This window comes from Salmo trutta, chromosome 15 (assembly GCF_901001165.1).
Source record: "Salmo trutta chromosome 15, fSalTru1.1, whole genome shotgun sequence".
Lineage (NCBI taxonomy): Eukaryota > Metazoa > Chordata > Actinopteri > Salmoniformes > Salmonidae > Salmo > Salmo trutta.
The window spans coordinates 9438670-9454886 of record NC_042971.1 but is presented as its reverse complement, the minus strand read 5'-3'; the positions used below and the strand labels follow the sequence as shown (position 1 = coordinate 9454886).

The window sequence follows — 16217 nt, the reverse complement described above, 5'->3', positions numbered from 1 at the left end:
ATACACTACAACTTTGCATTTCCTGCTGTACAGGACATTGACCGCAACAACAGAGTGATCAAATGAAGATCCCACATCTGTATTCTCATATCTGTCTTCAACGCCAGCCTGCTTGTCCTGTTCCAATCCCCCTCACCATACAGCAATTACAGGACAGTTTTACCAAACAAACAGACAAGAGTTCATGTCCACCTTGGAATCTTCTTCATTGCAAGTGCGTTTGTGTGTGTGTGTGTGTGTGTGTGTGTGCGTGTGTGTCTGTCTGTCTGTGTGGATGAGCGAGGACTGTCACAGAATATCAAGTGGTGCTTTACTGTAAAATAGATTCAGTGATGATTTCTCCTGCTGTCCTGCCACCTGTTCTGTTCTATCAGTCACACACACACACACACACACACACACACACACACACACACACACACACACACACACACACACACACACAAAGACACACACACACACACATACACACACAAAGACACACACACTCACACACACACACAGTTAACAGAGTCATGTCACTGTGAATTCACAACACAGCTTGTTTACCAACGCACAGCTCCCCAAAATCAAACATCATCACTAAAGTGCTACTTTACCCAGCAGAATCAGAGACAGAATCAAGACTCACTGTTGCCTCTCAACAACGAACGAAACACATCACTATATACAGTAATGCTGTTTTACCCAGTCAGTGACACACCAAAAAACTCCATTGGAGGTTATACATACAACTTTCTTTACACTTGAAGAGCTTCTTTCCAAAACGCTAACATTTTTCTTTTCACGGCAAGGGGCTGTTCAATGGCTGTATTTTTTTTTTTAATCTCTCAACAAAATCATGTTTTTTTGGTGAAACGCTATATCGTCTCACCCAGAGAATTTTTTTCTCCTATCTTTATTTAAATAGTCAGTTAAGAACAAATTCTTATTTTCAATGACAGCCTAGGAACAGTGGGTTAACAGCCTTGTTCAGGGGCAGAATGACAGCTCGAAGATTCGATCTTGCAACCTTTCAGTTACTAGTCCAACGCTCTAACCACTAGGCTACCTGCCACCCCAAATAAGGAGTACTCCTAGATTTTACACAGTCAAATGTAACAAATAACTACAAATTATACATATGTGACATCAATATTTAATCAAATGTAAAAAAAAAAATCAAAATGTATGAATACAGTAATATGAGATCTGTATGTAAAACATTTAAATTTGACATTTAAGACATTTAGCAGGTGCTCTTATCCAAAGCAACTTACAGTATTCTTCTTAAGATAGCTAGGTGAGCCAACCACATACATTCAAATATTAAGTATTCCATTCCAGCTAAACAATGGATAAATAGCATTTTTCAACAAAAAAACCCCACACATTTTAATAAACATCTCAAATCTAAGAATACAACATCTGAGAACACTAATATTTTACTCACTCGTGAAGGTACCCGTAAGAAATTATTTCTGGTGAAAAAACAAAAATGTAAAAAATTGGTAGATTTAGCGTTTTGAAAATAAACTCTTCACTTGCTGCAGTCTCTCGTGACAGACTTTTTTCCATTCAATGGTACTGTAGCTGACCAGCAAGCACGCGAGATTTGGGTCTGGGTGTCAAGATTACTCACTGTTGCTATGCTCATTGTCATTGAAGGCTAAAAAAACAAGAGCTTTGGACAGGGATTGGGCACTCAGAGATGATGGTCTACACTGACTCAGAGGGAGTATTACGTCGTTCTCATCCCCTAACTCTCCCATCCCAGGCTGATCACTAGTGTATTCACTTCTATTTTGTACGTTTGAAAAGGTCCTGAGAACATCGATATATGCCTTCCGCTGTGCTCACCAAAAAAAGAACAACTTATTGCCCAGCACTGGCACGAACTCATGATGCTCAGAGGCAAAGTGCACTGCTCAGACCGAAATGTGCTGTTGTGAACTGCGTCACAGCAGTTCACAATGCTCTAGCAAGCCTTCCCCAAACCGTAGCCCTAACCATGACCAGTCGGAATTAATACCTAAACTTAACCCTTTGAGTTGTTTCTGTTTTAGCCCTGTAACCTCACGGAATAAACCTTGTAACCGCGCTTAATTAATGCGTCAAAAATAGACATTAATCCATAATGCACAGAATTTCGAAGTGAAACTATGAGATCTTGTTACCCATCCTCCCCTAACTCTCCTATCTGTGACAGTGATGAAGTGCCCTGGCTGGGCTTTTCTGACTCCTCAGTGAAAAATGAAGCCATTAGTTTTGCAGGACCGACCGGTGCTGGGGTAGGCAGGGAAGATGTGTGTGTGTCGTGTGTGTGTTGGTATGTGTGTGCTCTTAGGCATCACACGCCTGCATCACTAACCTATCCGTCTCAATCACAACCCCAGCCTGAGCCTAGCCAGAACAGGACAGCATTCAGATGGGGAAATGTATACATCCACTTGTATTGTGAATGGAACTTTGGCAAGTCACATTGATACTTAAAGACATGTTCTGGAACTTTGGCGACTACAATATCTTTTTTTAAGTCTCCCGCTTTGGGCTGGATTTGTCGATGTGTAGTTCATACATGCATAATCTATGAGTAGAATTAGTCTCACCTCAATTTACCACAAAATCCCTAGTTTGAGAGCAACTGTTTTTTTGGAAGCTGTGCTGCACCATTTTCTCTACATTTCCACTTACGTGGGCCAGCCCCCTAGCAATTCGAGTTCTAGCCAATTAACTTCAACCCCTCGCCATTTGAGAGGCAGCTAGCAAGATAGCTCTGCTAGAGCAAGAGCAATAATGTGGTGCACTTATCTGCACATTTGTGATGTAGTACGCAATATTTGGGGACCACTTTTGGCTTGTGAGCGCTACTTTCGCTGGCTAAAAAGGCTAAAAAGTATACAAATGTACAGGATAATCACTTTAATACAGTATTTCAATCTAGCTTTTTGACTACAGCATAGCGATCCATTTTTGTTTATATTCAGTCTTTGTTGTGTGTTCAACACATGTCCAAACGTCCACATTGTCCTGGTGTTATAGTGTGTGTGAGTGATTTTCAATGTCCTCTCACTCACTGCAGGCTAAGCCAGGGCCTTTATCCACAAAGCGTCTCAGAGCAGGAGTGCTGATCTAGGATATGTCCATGCAATCTTATTCATTATGATCTAAAAGTCAAACTTGATCCTAGAGACTCCTTGTGGATACGGGCCCAGGTCTCTACACAGTATGTCCTGAAGGGAGTCATATTTCCCCAGCTTTCTCCTCTCCTCTCCTCTCCTCTCCTCTCCTCTCCTCTCCTCTCCTCTCCAACTCATCTATTAGGCTATACTTTGTTTATGTGACCTTGATCTACAGTGTGTGTACAATCGGTGTCACGAGACTTGTTTGTCCTACAGTATAGATCTGTCAGCTACTGTAGTGTTGACGCATGCATGGACAGAGGCTGCTGCTGCGGCTGCTGTCGGCGGCCGGTTCTGTTGGTAGTGATGCATGTCGACATGTGCCTACGATCCAAAATAACCCGGACTGTGTGTGTGTCTGTGTGTGAGAGAGTGTGTGGTGTTGCTCAGTTAAGGGACAAATACTTCATCCTGTCCAGAGATGTAACCATCAAAACTACCACAGCAGCAGCTCACTTTTCTGTGATGAGGAAAACAGTACAGTATATTATTTGCATGGTTGGCTTAACAGTATGTGTTATGAGGGCTCAAGAAGCCAAAAGTCTGAAACAGATAATGAGGGGCTTGTTAGGACCGTCCAGATCAGCCTATTGTTTGCCATCAGGTGAGACAGAGTAGTTTAGAAAAAATGTGACCCTCTCTCACCTCAGGAGCCTGCCATCCCAGGTTCTGTTACGCTTATAATAGGCCGCGACCTCCGACCTCCCCCTAATCATCCCTCACCCCTTATCTTAACATACCTACATTAGCTATTGTAACAGAGTTGGAAATGCATCCCTATACAGTTGGAAATGCAAATAAATGCATTTGTGTGAATATAAACTTATTGAACTGGTCCCACTAAATCCCTGCCTCTCTCTCTCTCTCTCTCTCTCTCTCTTGCACTCCCTCTCTATCTATCTAATCTCTCTTTCTCCATCTCTCTCACTATCTCTATCTCTCTATATCTCTCTCCTCTGTCTCTCCTCCTCTGTCTGTCTCTACAGAGCGTTGTGGCCATGTACGACGGGGCGAGGGTACCTTCCCCCCAGGACAGTGTCAACGGCGTACCCCCTGCTGCCGTGAACCTGGCAGGCACAGATGCGGGGTCAGGTGGGTCAGCGTCAGTGCCCACCCGGGCCGTGCAGCCCAAGCCAGAAGAAGAGGAGGGGCCTGAGGTGGAAGAGGAGGAGCCCAGACCAGAGCCTGTCCTGGTGAAGAAGGCCCATAGGGAGATCCTAGACCACGAAAGGAAGAGGAGGGTGGAGCTGAAGTGCATGGAGCTGCAGGAGATGATGGAGGAACAAGGGTGAGTTAAGTTTGGAGGGGTACAATACACACTGGGTTTACATTTGGAGGGATACACCCTTGTTTGGAGGGTCTCTCATGTAGACACACGCTGGGCTAGTTTGGTGGATACACAGCATAGGTGTATGCCTTGGTTAATGAAGATTTTTACATTGACAGGACCACACGTTGGAATCTTAAAAAGCTATTTTTACATGCTCACTACAGGTTACACGATGAATTAGACTCCTGATAACAATTAGACATCAAGATGCTCTAGCATGGAGAGAGAGAAACCAAAAATACCAAACAGACAGAGCCTTCAGGTTCTACCCTTTAATAATGATATATCATGCAGCATTTGATGCACATTACCATTCTAATCGAAAATCTCTGCACTAAAAGAATATGACAACACAGCACTTCTTGCCTCCAGTCAGTAATGGCTGCCAGTCAGTCTGAGCCAGAGAGTTCTGAGAGTCATTGGAAGACACAGCCACTCTCATTAGCATGCTATCACTCCTCCAGAGCTAAATGAGAGAGAGCCTTAGCGATACACTAACAGCTAAGAGGCAGGCGCTACACTATCTACACCACTACCATGGTGGATTTGTGTGGTGACTGGCATCTGCTCTAATCCTCCTAAGGCTCTGGCTGGCTGTGGCTCATCCATTCAGCCTGACTGTGTGTGTGTGTGTGTGTGTGTGTGTGTGTGTGTGTGTGTGTGTGTGTGTGTGTGTGTGTGTGTGTGTGTGTGTGTGTGTGTGTGTGTGTGTGTGTGTGTGTGTGTGTGTGTGTGCGTGCGTGCGCGTGTGTGCGTGTGTGTGTGTGTGTGTAAACAGGCCTTCAAGGCAGATACTTCAGGCCAGCAGACCAGCCTCATGGAGGGTACACTAAACAGGTGTTCCAGGGACAGACATACTTCTCCAGTCTAGCTGTGACAGTCCTTAAAAAGGTGTAGTGAGACCTTGTGACTGGCTGTGAGGTGTGAACAGAGTTATCCTCTGAGACGACTGCACTGTACACAGCCCTGGTGGAACTCAGAGGGTTCACACTTCACATTGTTGTGTGAACTAGAAAACGATTGAGCCTCGTCATTTCTGATAGAGGTTTGCTGTGACGTAAGTTATAGCATCATAATGTTTATGGTAAACACTTAAACCCAGAGATATGGCTATTATTTATGAATAGAGATTTTGGATGACACAGCAGCTGGATGGCACAGCAAAGCACACCGTTGACACAGCAATGTTACTGGATGGATAGCAGTATGCAAAAATGCAGACCTTGGAATAAAGTTGCCTCAGTACAAAGTGTATGCTACTCCCAGTTAGCAGCAGTGGTATGTTTGAATTGCAGGATAGGATAAGCATGTTCGCTAGTACTGCCAAACAGAATTTCTAACAGAAATTGGATCATCATGCCTACAGGAAACAGTGTAACTGTACGCAGAGTGTACAAAACATTAGGAACACCTTCCAAGTACTTAGTTGCACCCCCCCCTTTTGCCCTCAGAACAGTCTCAATTCATCAGGGCATGGACTCTACAAGGTGTCAAAAACATTTCACAGGGGATGCTGGCCCATTTTGACTCCAATGCTTCCCACAGTTGCTTCAAGTTGGCTGGATGTCCTTTGGGTGGTGGACCATTCTTGATATACATGGGAAACTGTTGAGCATGAAAAACCCAGCAGCTTTGCAGTTCTTGACACAAATCGGTGCGCCTGGCACCTACTACCATACCCTGTTCAAAGGCACTTCAATCTTTTGTCTTGCCCGTTCACCCTCTGAATGGCACACATACACAAGCCATGTCTCAATTGTCTCAAGGCTTAGAAATCCTTCTTTATCCTGTCTCCTCCCCTTCATCTACACTGATTGAAGTGGATTTAACAAGGGACATCAATAAGGGATCATAGCTTTCACCTGGATTCACCTGGTCAATCTATGTCATGGAAAGAGCAGGTGTTGTTCATCTTTTGTACACTATATTGTATATTCTCTGTCAGCTGTTTTCCAGAGAGTAGAAGGGTCATTCAAACTGTCCTTTAGGGGAGTCACAGGGAATAGATTGGGTAACATGAGATGCTGTCACGCTTAGGTGTGTTGTATGAGAAGTGCAAGTCTAGCTCTAACCCTAACAGGATAAAGGGTTTTGAAGTGCATCCCCCCTCCTCCAGAGCAATGAACTAATCCATGGCTCCTGCCTGGGGGTCTAGGATAAGTAGGGTCGGTTGCGTCTTAGCAACATTATCATATGTGCCTCTGCCTGGAACCCTCTTTGCTCCCCTTTCAGCCCCCCCATCCCTACCCAACAGTAAGCAGCCAACCACCCTCCCTCCCAGCCCCCCCTCTCAAGTGAGGAGCCATGCTGGAACCTGGCCTCAGCCTCATTAGGGCTGATAGTTAATGGCGGCTGGAAGGCCATGCCTGGCTGGGCCAGATTGATGTGGCTGATAGGGAGCTGGCTGCCTGGATGTCAGCAGCAGAGGATAGGAGAGCGGCACCACTGCCATCTGTCAGACAGGGAAGGGCCCACTCTCTCTGGGCTCCAGGCGGTCCTCTCCAGGCTCTGGACTAATTGCCTCTGGTTTGGTAATTGGGCCATATGTCCAATGGAGAGCCCCAGTGACAGCTATTATAAAGTAGAATCCCCTGACTACCAGTTTGTTTGTTAAGTACGATAGAGCCACGTGTTTTTATCCCAGCCCTCCATATTCCTCCACATTCAAACAAGGCCACTTTAAATGAAAAAGAGTGGGAGGGATTGGGGAGGAGGGGATAAATGGATGTAGAGAGGGATGAAGTAGAGGGCGATAGAGAGGGAGAGGAGCGCAGGGCTCAGGCATTAGAAGCAATTAAAATGGTGTCAGGAGTCTGTTTTCATCTGCTAGTGGATTAAAGCCAGCGGGTCACCCTCTAACCTCCTAAACACACACAGTGGCACACGCGCACACACACACACACACACACACACACACACACACACACACACACACACACACACACACACACACACACACACACACACACACACACACACACACACACACACACACAGGCACCCTCCAAGGCCATGGTCAGGGATTAGAATAAAGTGACAGGTTGTATACCAACCCCCCTCTAACAGCACCCCCATCATCAGTGCAACTTCTCTACCATCCCCCTCTCGCCCTCCCTCCCTCCTCCCTCCCCATCCAGGATGTATTAAATCAGTGGATTAATAGTCTGCCGTGTGTTATAGCCTCGCAGCATCACCCTGGGAGCCAATTAGAACAGCCAGGCAATTAAAGGAGCCTGCTCATTAAGGTATCTGGAGCCTGCCAGCCTCCCCCATTTACTGGTACTTAAGGCTTCCGCATGTTTCGGTTCGACTGACGCCTAGCCGAACGAGTGTGCTCACGTACCTTCGATCTTAGTTTGATAAGACCTTCGCCTGAAAAACAAGAAAAAAGCAGCAATAGTAGAGTTTGTCCATCTTGAGATGACATAGCCAGTATACACTTCCTCAAAATAGTCCTAATTACTCTAAAATAACTAAAGAAATCTGTTATTTATTTCGATGTTTTTGCGGAGGAGATCTTAGTTGCGTAATTTTACATCTAATTAGGATGTTTCGAGCAGTATTTCTCAAGTAAAAAAATGAGCATTAAAACGCTTAATTGAAGAATCCCTACTGTTGACCAATCACCGACGAAGGGGCATAGACTTGCCTCAAAAACCTTGCAGAAGGCCAGAACAAGTAAAAACATTCCAAAATGTCATCATAATATACAGTACCAGTCAAAAGTTTGGACACAAATCAAATCAAGTTTTATTAGTCGCATGCGCCGAATACAACAGGTGTAGACCTTACAGTGAAATTCTTACTTACAAGCCCTTAACCAACAATGCAGTTAAACTTATTCAGGATCGGTGGGTCCCCTGCGGGACGGTTGAGCTAATGTAGGCTAATGTGATTAGCATGAGGTTGTAAGTAACAAGAACATTTCCCAGAACATAGACATATCTGATATTGGCAGAAAGCTTAAATTCTTGTTAATCAAACTGCACTGTCCAATTTACAGTAGCTATTACAGTGGAAAAATACCATGCTATTGTTTGAGGAGAGTGCACAGTTTTGAACATGAAAAGTTATTAATAAACAAATTAGGCCCATTTGGGCAGTCTTGATACATTTTTAACAGAAATGCAATGATTCACTGGACCAGTCTAAGACTGCACATACACTTCTTCCATCTAGTGGCCAAAATCTAAATTGCACCTGGCCTGGAATAATACATTATGGCCTTTCTTTTGCATTTCAAAGATGATGGTACAAAACAAATACAAAAAAAACGGTTGTTTGGGTGTGACATTTTAGGCGAAAATTGAAAAAAAGGGCCGATCCTTAAGAGTTACCCCCCCCTCCAAAAACAAATAACCAATCGAAAATAAAAAGAATTGGCAAAAATATAAAATACTCACCCTACTAATTTATTTTCACTATTTTCTACATTGTAGAATAGTAGTGAAGACATCAAAACTATGAAATAACAGAAATGGAATCATGTAGTAACCAAAAAGTTGTTAAACAAATCTAAATATATTTTATATTTCAGATTCTTCAAAGTAGCCACCCTTTGCCTTGAACAGTTGGTGTTGAAATGGGTCTGTTACTTGAACTCTGTGAAACATTTATTTGGGCTGCAATCTGAGGTGCAGTTAACTCTAATGAACTTTTCCTCTGCAGCAGAGGTAACTCTGGGTCTTCCTTTCCTGTGGCGGTCCTCATGAGAGCCAGGTTCATCATCGCGGTTGATGGTTTTTGCGACTTCACTTTCAAAGTTCTTGAAATTTTGTAGATTGACTGACCTTCATGTCTTAAGGCACATGAAAGTTACCATGTTCCCGAAGGCATTTCTGCCAAAAAACGCATTTTGATAAAAAAAATTACAACTTTCAAATGGCTCTCCTGTGAAGTCGTGACTTGGGACATACGCATAGTTTCCTGAAACAGGTCATATACTGTATTCTCTCTGACCTCAGTTTACCCTCTCGGTCAGGTTGGTCTGAGGATGGTAGGCCATGGTCAGTTTGGCAACAACACCTCAGTAGGTACATAGCTCTTTGTAGATTCATGAGATGAACCTCGTCAGAGAGAAGATGATCTGGAATTCCATATCGGGTAAAGATCTCCCTTCGCAGAATGAGGTCAGCAGTTCATCTCAGGAATCTACAAAGAGCTATGTACCTACTGGGATGTTGTTGCCAAACTGACCACGGCCAACTATCCTCAGACCAACCTTACCTAGAGGGTATAACCGCACCCTGAAGGGGATGATTGCTTCATTCGTGGGGGATCAGCACACAAGTCAGAATCATCTTCCAGAGTTCCACTTTGCGCTGAACTCTGCTGTCCAGGAGACTTCCGGGGTCACTCACACCGAACTAAACCTGGGAAGACCACTGAAAGGCCGATGGACAGATACTTGCAAAGTTACAACTTTTCACCTGACTGCCCTGCCTTTGATGCAGTCCACCACCACCATACCTTGCTAGCCAGAGTGGAGGCCAGCAGAATCAAAGCCAAACAGCGATGGTGCAGAAGCTATGGCAAGCATAGATGAGCTGTGTGTTACCCACCCCAGTCTTGTGTCTGGGTCCGTTCTCATCTTCTGCCAAAGGTGGCCAAACAGTTCTCTGCAAAGCTGGCTTTGAGATGGAAATTCTCTGGAGAACACTGGGGAAGATGTTCGGACGGTACATACTGTTGACCTAAAGCCCTGCTACCCTATGGCAGAAGAGCTGGATCGCAGGCAAAAGCAACGCCGGCAGGAACTCTTCTTGGAGGACTCTGATGAGTACTTCCCTGGTTTTGCTTAGTATGAACCTAGCCTACCAAAGCCTGCATCCTCTCCGTTTCTACAGGCATTGTTTTTTCATGGGGGGAGGAGTGTGGCAAAATCCTGGATGGAGCCTACACCGTGCGCTGCAACTTTAAGAGTGCACTGTCTGTCAGAATGGAGGAAGTAAATATGGCTCTCCTAAATAGGTGTGAGAGTTCTTGGTCAGCGTGGCAGTTTTCAATGTGTGCGCAACCAATTGCAGAAGCCATGGTCATTTTCAGAGTGCTTAGATTATAAAAGTTTTGTGTTTGATCGCCTGTGTTTGATCGCCTGTGTTATCGCTCTACTCCTGAAGTGTTTGGAACCTGTTGTGGCCGTTCAACACTTGGATCTCTTGGATTACTAGCAACATTGTTGTGAAGCTTTGTCAAACAAACAAATGAAAATGGGAGTCCTGGAGTTGGCCTACAACTAAGACCCTCGCCCCCTTCTCTTCTTCTCCTTCTCTTCTCCTTCCCTTCTCCATCTCCTGTTCTCTGACTTTGGAACATTTAAAGGCCTTGTTTTGTTTTGGCACACAAATACACCCCCCCCACACGCACACACACACACTTACACACACACATTCATGCACCAACTCACTCTTCACTCTGTGAATGAATACAGATTATTGCAAATCATCTAATGTTGATAACTGGGTTCTTTATTGTCTGTTACCTCTATTAAATTGCCTTGGAGTTGCTCTAATCATTAATATTGTATAAGATATCATTGGTTGGTTTACCCCTGTGCTGTGACTTGTGTTTATATTGTGTGTCTTATCCATTCTCTCCACTGGCTATCTGGTAAACAGGCTACACTCTAGGCAGTATCTTCTGCTGATGTGTGTGTGGCTGGTAGCAGTACTCTATCTATCCTACTCTTTTCACATCGGCAGTGTAAATACCTGCCTGGCGCCCCAATAAAAATCTGTATCTTTATCCCTCTATAACAACTATGCTACGCACTGACTTATACTCAACCCTATAGCAGTGTGTTTTGGGGTATATATACAGTGCCTTCAGGAAGTATTCATACACCACTTATTCCACACTCTGTTGTGTTACAGCCTGAATTCAAAATGGATTACTTTTTTTCTCCTCTAACCCAGCTACACACAATACCCATAATGACAAAGTGAAAACACAGAAATATGAAACACAGAAATATGTAATATACATAAGTATTCACCTTCCTGGGTAAGTCTCTAAGAGCGTTGCAAACCTGGATTGTACAATATTTGCACATTGTTATTTTTTAAATTCTTCTATTTGTCAATTTGGTTGTTGATCAAATCCTCCCTGGGTTTTGTGGTTGAATCTGTGTTTGAAATTCAATGCTCGACAGAAGGACCTTACAGATAATTGTATTGTTTATTTTTTTATTTCACCTTTATTTAACCAGGTAGGCTAGTTGAGAACAAGTTCTCATTTACAACTGCTACCTGGCCAAGATAAAGCAAAGCAGTGTGACACAAAAAACAACACAGAGTTACACATGGAATAAACAAACATACAGTCAATAATACAATAGAGAAAGTCTATATACAGTGTGTGCAAATGAGGTAGGATAAGGGGGATGAGGCAATAAATAGGCCATAGTGGCGAAATTATTACAGTATGGCAAATTAAACACTGGGGTGATAGATGTGCAGAAGATGAGTGTGCAAGTAGCAGTACTGGGGTGCAAAGGAGCAAAATAAATAACAATATGGTGATGAGGTAGTTGGATGGGCTATTTACAGATTGGCTATGTACAGGTGCAGTGATCTGTGAGCTGCTCTGACAGTTGGTGCTTAAAGCTAGTGAGGGAGATATGAGTCTCCAGCTTCAGTGATTTTTGCAGTTCGTTCCAGTCATTGGCAGCAGAGAACTGGAAGGAAAGGTGGCCGAAGGAGGAATTGGCTTTGCGGGTGACTGGTGAAATATACCAGTAGGGTACAGAGATGAGGTAGTCATCAAAAAATCATGTTAAACACTGTTATTGCACACAGAGTCCATGCAACTTATTATATTATTATCAGGAGCGGCAGGTAGCCTAATGGTTAGAGCGTTAGATCGAATCCCCAAGCTGACAAGGTAAAATCTGTTGTTCTGCCCCTGATCAAGGTAGTTAACCCACTGTTCCCTGGTAGGCCGTCATTGTAAATAAGAATTTGTTCTTAACTGACTTGCCTAAATAAATTGTTAAATAAAAAAAAAATATATATATATATGTGTTCTTAAGCAAATTTGTACTCATGATCTTATTTAGGGGGTTAAATACTTTTTTACTTAATTTTTTATACATTTGTAAAAGAAAATCTATAAACATAATTCCACTTTGACAATATGGGGTATTGTATATAGGCCATTGACATTTTAAATTCAGGATGTAACACAGCAAAATATGGAAAAAGTCAAGGGCTGTTAATACTTTCTGAAGGCACTGTATCATAGTACACTGCCGCCACCAAAATGCTACTAACAGTGCACAGTAGCAGTGTGTTGTGGTGTTATTCCAGGAAGTAATTGAGCTGTAATGAGCATTGCATGATTAGTCCCTGTGGAGAGCCCCAGCCTTTCCTCTGTCCTATTAATGGGGGACGTAAACGATCAAGGACACACTACCTCACCTAGTTAAACCTACGCTACATACTGCTGACTGAACACTTGCTTTGCTAGGTCCTTCATCCACAAAGGCCTACAGCATCACCCACTTACTTAGTTAACACTCGTCTTTCACAACGCCACGCTCACTTAGTTAAAACTACACACTGCTGTATGCTGGCTGAACTGAGGCTTGTCTAGCTCCTCCATCCACAACACACTGATGGGCGATTTTAGAAAAGCTGTGATAAGACTGAGGAAAGTGGTCCTTTCACCTCCCTAGCCTCCTCAGGAAGATGAGAGTATTTGCACGCGGAGCTTCAGGGAAATGGTATTTGTTGTGTGAAGTAGGATTATACACAGACAGGGACAAACACGCATACACTCTTTGAAAAAAAGGTGCTGTCTAGAACCTAAAACAGTTCTTTGGCTGTCCCCATAGGAGAACCCTTTGAAGAACCCTTTTGGTTCCAGGTAGAACCCTTTCCACAGAGGGTTCTACATGGAACACAAAATAGTTATACCTGGAACCAAAAAGGGTTCTCCTATGGGGACAGCCAAATAATCATTTTGGAAAAGGACACACAAGGATACACATGGGATATTTGCAAACGCCTTTAAACCGTATAAAGCCATCATATTGCAAAGCCAACTTCATTACAAGAGTGTAGGCTATAGATTGTGTGCTTCATATTCAGAAACTCATGATATTGTATTCACTTTTTGGGGTTCCTGGGATTGAATTTGGCTTTCTCCCCAACACCTCCTCCTGACCTAGGTTCAAATACAGGTGTATTTGGTTATTTGTATTTGAGATACTTATTTTCTGTGTATTTGAGTATTTTAAAATAATGTGGCCCAGATTGTTTTAGAATTTCCTATAAATATCATATACTATTTGAAACTATTTTCAAGAACGTATTTCCAAATACATTATTTCAAGTATTAAAAAGACCTGGGTTGAAAAACATGCAGTATTGAAATATTTGTATTTGAAAATATGAGTATATAGCCAATACTGTAATTTAAATACCTAAATAGTATTTGAACCCAGGAATCTTAAGTCACTTAACATCCTGAATACCTTAAGGTTTACTTTAGTGTAGAAAAGAGAGGGGTGTTTACGCCTTGATCAGACAGACATCGTCATTGCATCAATAATAAATTCTGCAGTCTTTTTTCATTATGTAGTCCATATTTTTTTATGGATGTGGTCAACAAACTACACCTTTTGCTACTATTTCTGTCAAGTCTACGCATACATTTTAATGCATACGTTGGACCACACAGAACACAGAATGCACTGCAACTGCCTCTGCAATGCAATGCAAACGCAGCTTTCCATTGGAAATGAATGTACAGTTGAAGTCGGAAGTTTTAAAGGAAATCATTTGAAAGACATTTACAATAGGGGGAAAAAAACTGTAGCTCTTGACAAATACTAAATAAGGATCATATAACCTTAGCCAAATACATTTAAACTCGGTTTTTCACAATTCCTGACATTTAATCCTAGTAAAAATTCCCTGTTTTAGGTCAGTTAGAATCACCACTTTATTTTAAGAATGTGAAATGTCAGAATAATAATAGAGAGAATGATTAATTTCAGCTTTTATTTCTTTCATCACATTCCCAGTGGGTCAGAAGTTTACATACACTCAATTAGTATTTGGTAACATTGCCTTTAAATGGTTTAACTTGGGTCGAAGTGTACATACACTCAATTAGTATTTGGTAACATTGCCTTTAAATTGTTTAACTTGGATCAAATGTTTTGGGTAGCCTTCCACAAGCTTCCCACAATAAGTTGGGTGAATTTTGGCCCATTCCTCCTGACAGAGCTGGTGTAACTGAGTCAGGTTTGTAGGCCTCCTTGCTCGCACACGCTTTTTTAGTTCTGCTCACACATTTTCTATAGGATTGAGGTCAGGGCTTTGTGATGGCCACTCCAATACCTTGACTTTGTTGTCCTTAAGCCATTTTGCCACAACTTTGGAAGTATGCTTGGGGTCATTGTCCATTTGGAAGACCCATTTGCGACCAAGCTTTAACTTCCTGACTGATGTCTTGAGATGTAGCTTCAATATATCCACATCATTTTCTTTCCTCATGATGCTATCTATTTTGTGAAGAGCACCAGTCCCTCCTGCAGCAAAGCACCCCCACAACATGATGCTGCCGCCCCCGTACTTCACGGTTGGGATGCTGTTCTTCGGCTTGCAAGCCCCCCCTTTTTCCTCCAAACATAACGATGGTCATTATGGCCAAACAGTTCTATTTTTGTTTCATCAGACCAGAGGACATTTCTCCAAAAAGTACAATCTTTGTCCCCATGTGCAGTTGCAAACCGTAGTCTGGCTTTTTTTATGGCGGTTTTGGAGCAGTGGCATCTTCCTTGCTGAGCGGCCTTTCATGTTAAATTTATCAATCACATTTATTTATATAGCCCTTCTTACATCAGCTGATATCTCAAAGTGCTGTACAGAAACCCAGCCTAAAACCCCAAACAGCAAGCAATGGAGGTGTAGAAGCACGGTGGCTAGGAAAAACTCTCTAGAAAGGCCAAGACCTAGGAAGAAACCTAAAGAGGAACCAGGCTATGAGGGGTGGCCAGTCCTTTTCTGGCTGTGCCGGGTGGAGATTATAACAGAACATGGCCAAGATGTTAAAATGTTCATAAATGACCAGCATGGTCATATAATAATAATCACAGTAGTTGTTGAGGGTGCAACAGGTCAGCACCTCAGGAGTAAATGTCAGTGTCATTGAGAGCATCTCTACCGCTCTTGCTGTCTCTAGAGAGTTGAAAGCAGCAGGTCTGGGACAGGTAGCACGTCCGGTGAACAGGTCAGGGTTTCATAGCCGCAGGCAGAACAGTTGAAACTGGAGCAGCAGCACGGCCAGGCGGACTGGGGACAGCAAGGAGTAATCATGCCAGGTAGTCCTGAGGCATGGTAATAGGGCTCAGGTCCTCTGAGAGAGAGAAAGAAAAAAAGAGAGAATTAGAGAGAGCATACTTAAATTCACACAGGACACCGGATAAGACAGGAAAAATACTCCAGATATAACAGACTGATCCTAGCCCCCCGACACATAAACTACTGCAGCATAAATACTGGAGGCTGAGACAGGATGGGTCAGGAGACACTATAACGTCCGATGATAACAGCGGACAGAGCCAAACAGGCAGGATATAACCCCACCCACTTTGCCAAAGCACAGCTCCCACACCACTAGAGGGATATCTTCAACCACCAACTTACCATCCTGAGACAAGGCTGATGTCGATATAGGACTCGTTTTACTGTGGATATAGATACTTTTGTACCTGTTTC

General features: G+C 43.1%; 1 protein-coding gene across 2 annotated transcripts in view; it reads left to right on the top strand.

Moving 5' to 3' along the window:
• LOC115148439 (serine/arginine repetitive matrix protein 3) overlaps window positions 1–16217 on the top strand; it is a 157585-nt gene that overhangs the window by 92203 nt on the left and 49165 nt on the right. For both annotated transcript variants that reach the window (XM_029690330.1, XM_029690329.1), the window contains exon 2: window positions 4148–4449. In XM_029690330.1, the coding sequence (XP_029546190.1) occupies window positions 4160–4449 (290 nt within the window). In that variant the 5' untranslated portion in view covers window positions 4148–4159. The remainder of the gene's footprint in view (window positions 1–4147; window positions 4450–16217) is intronic.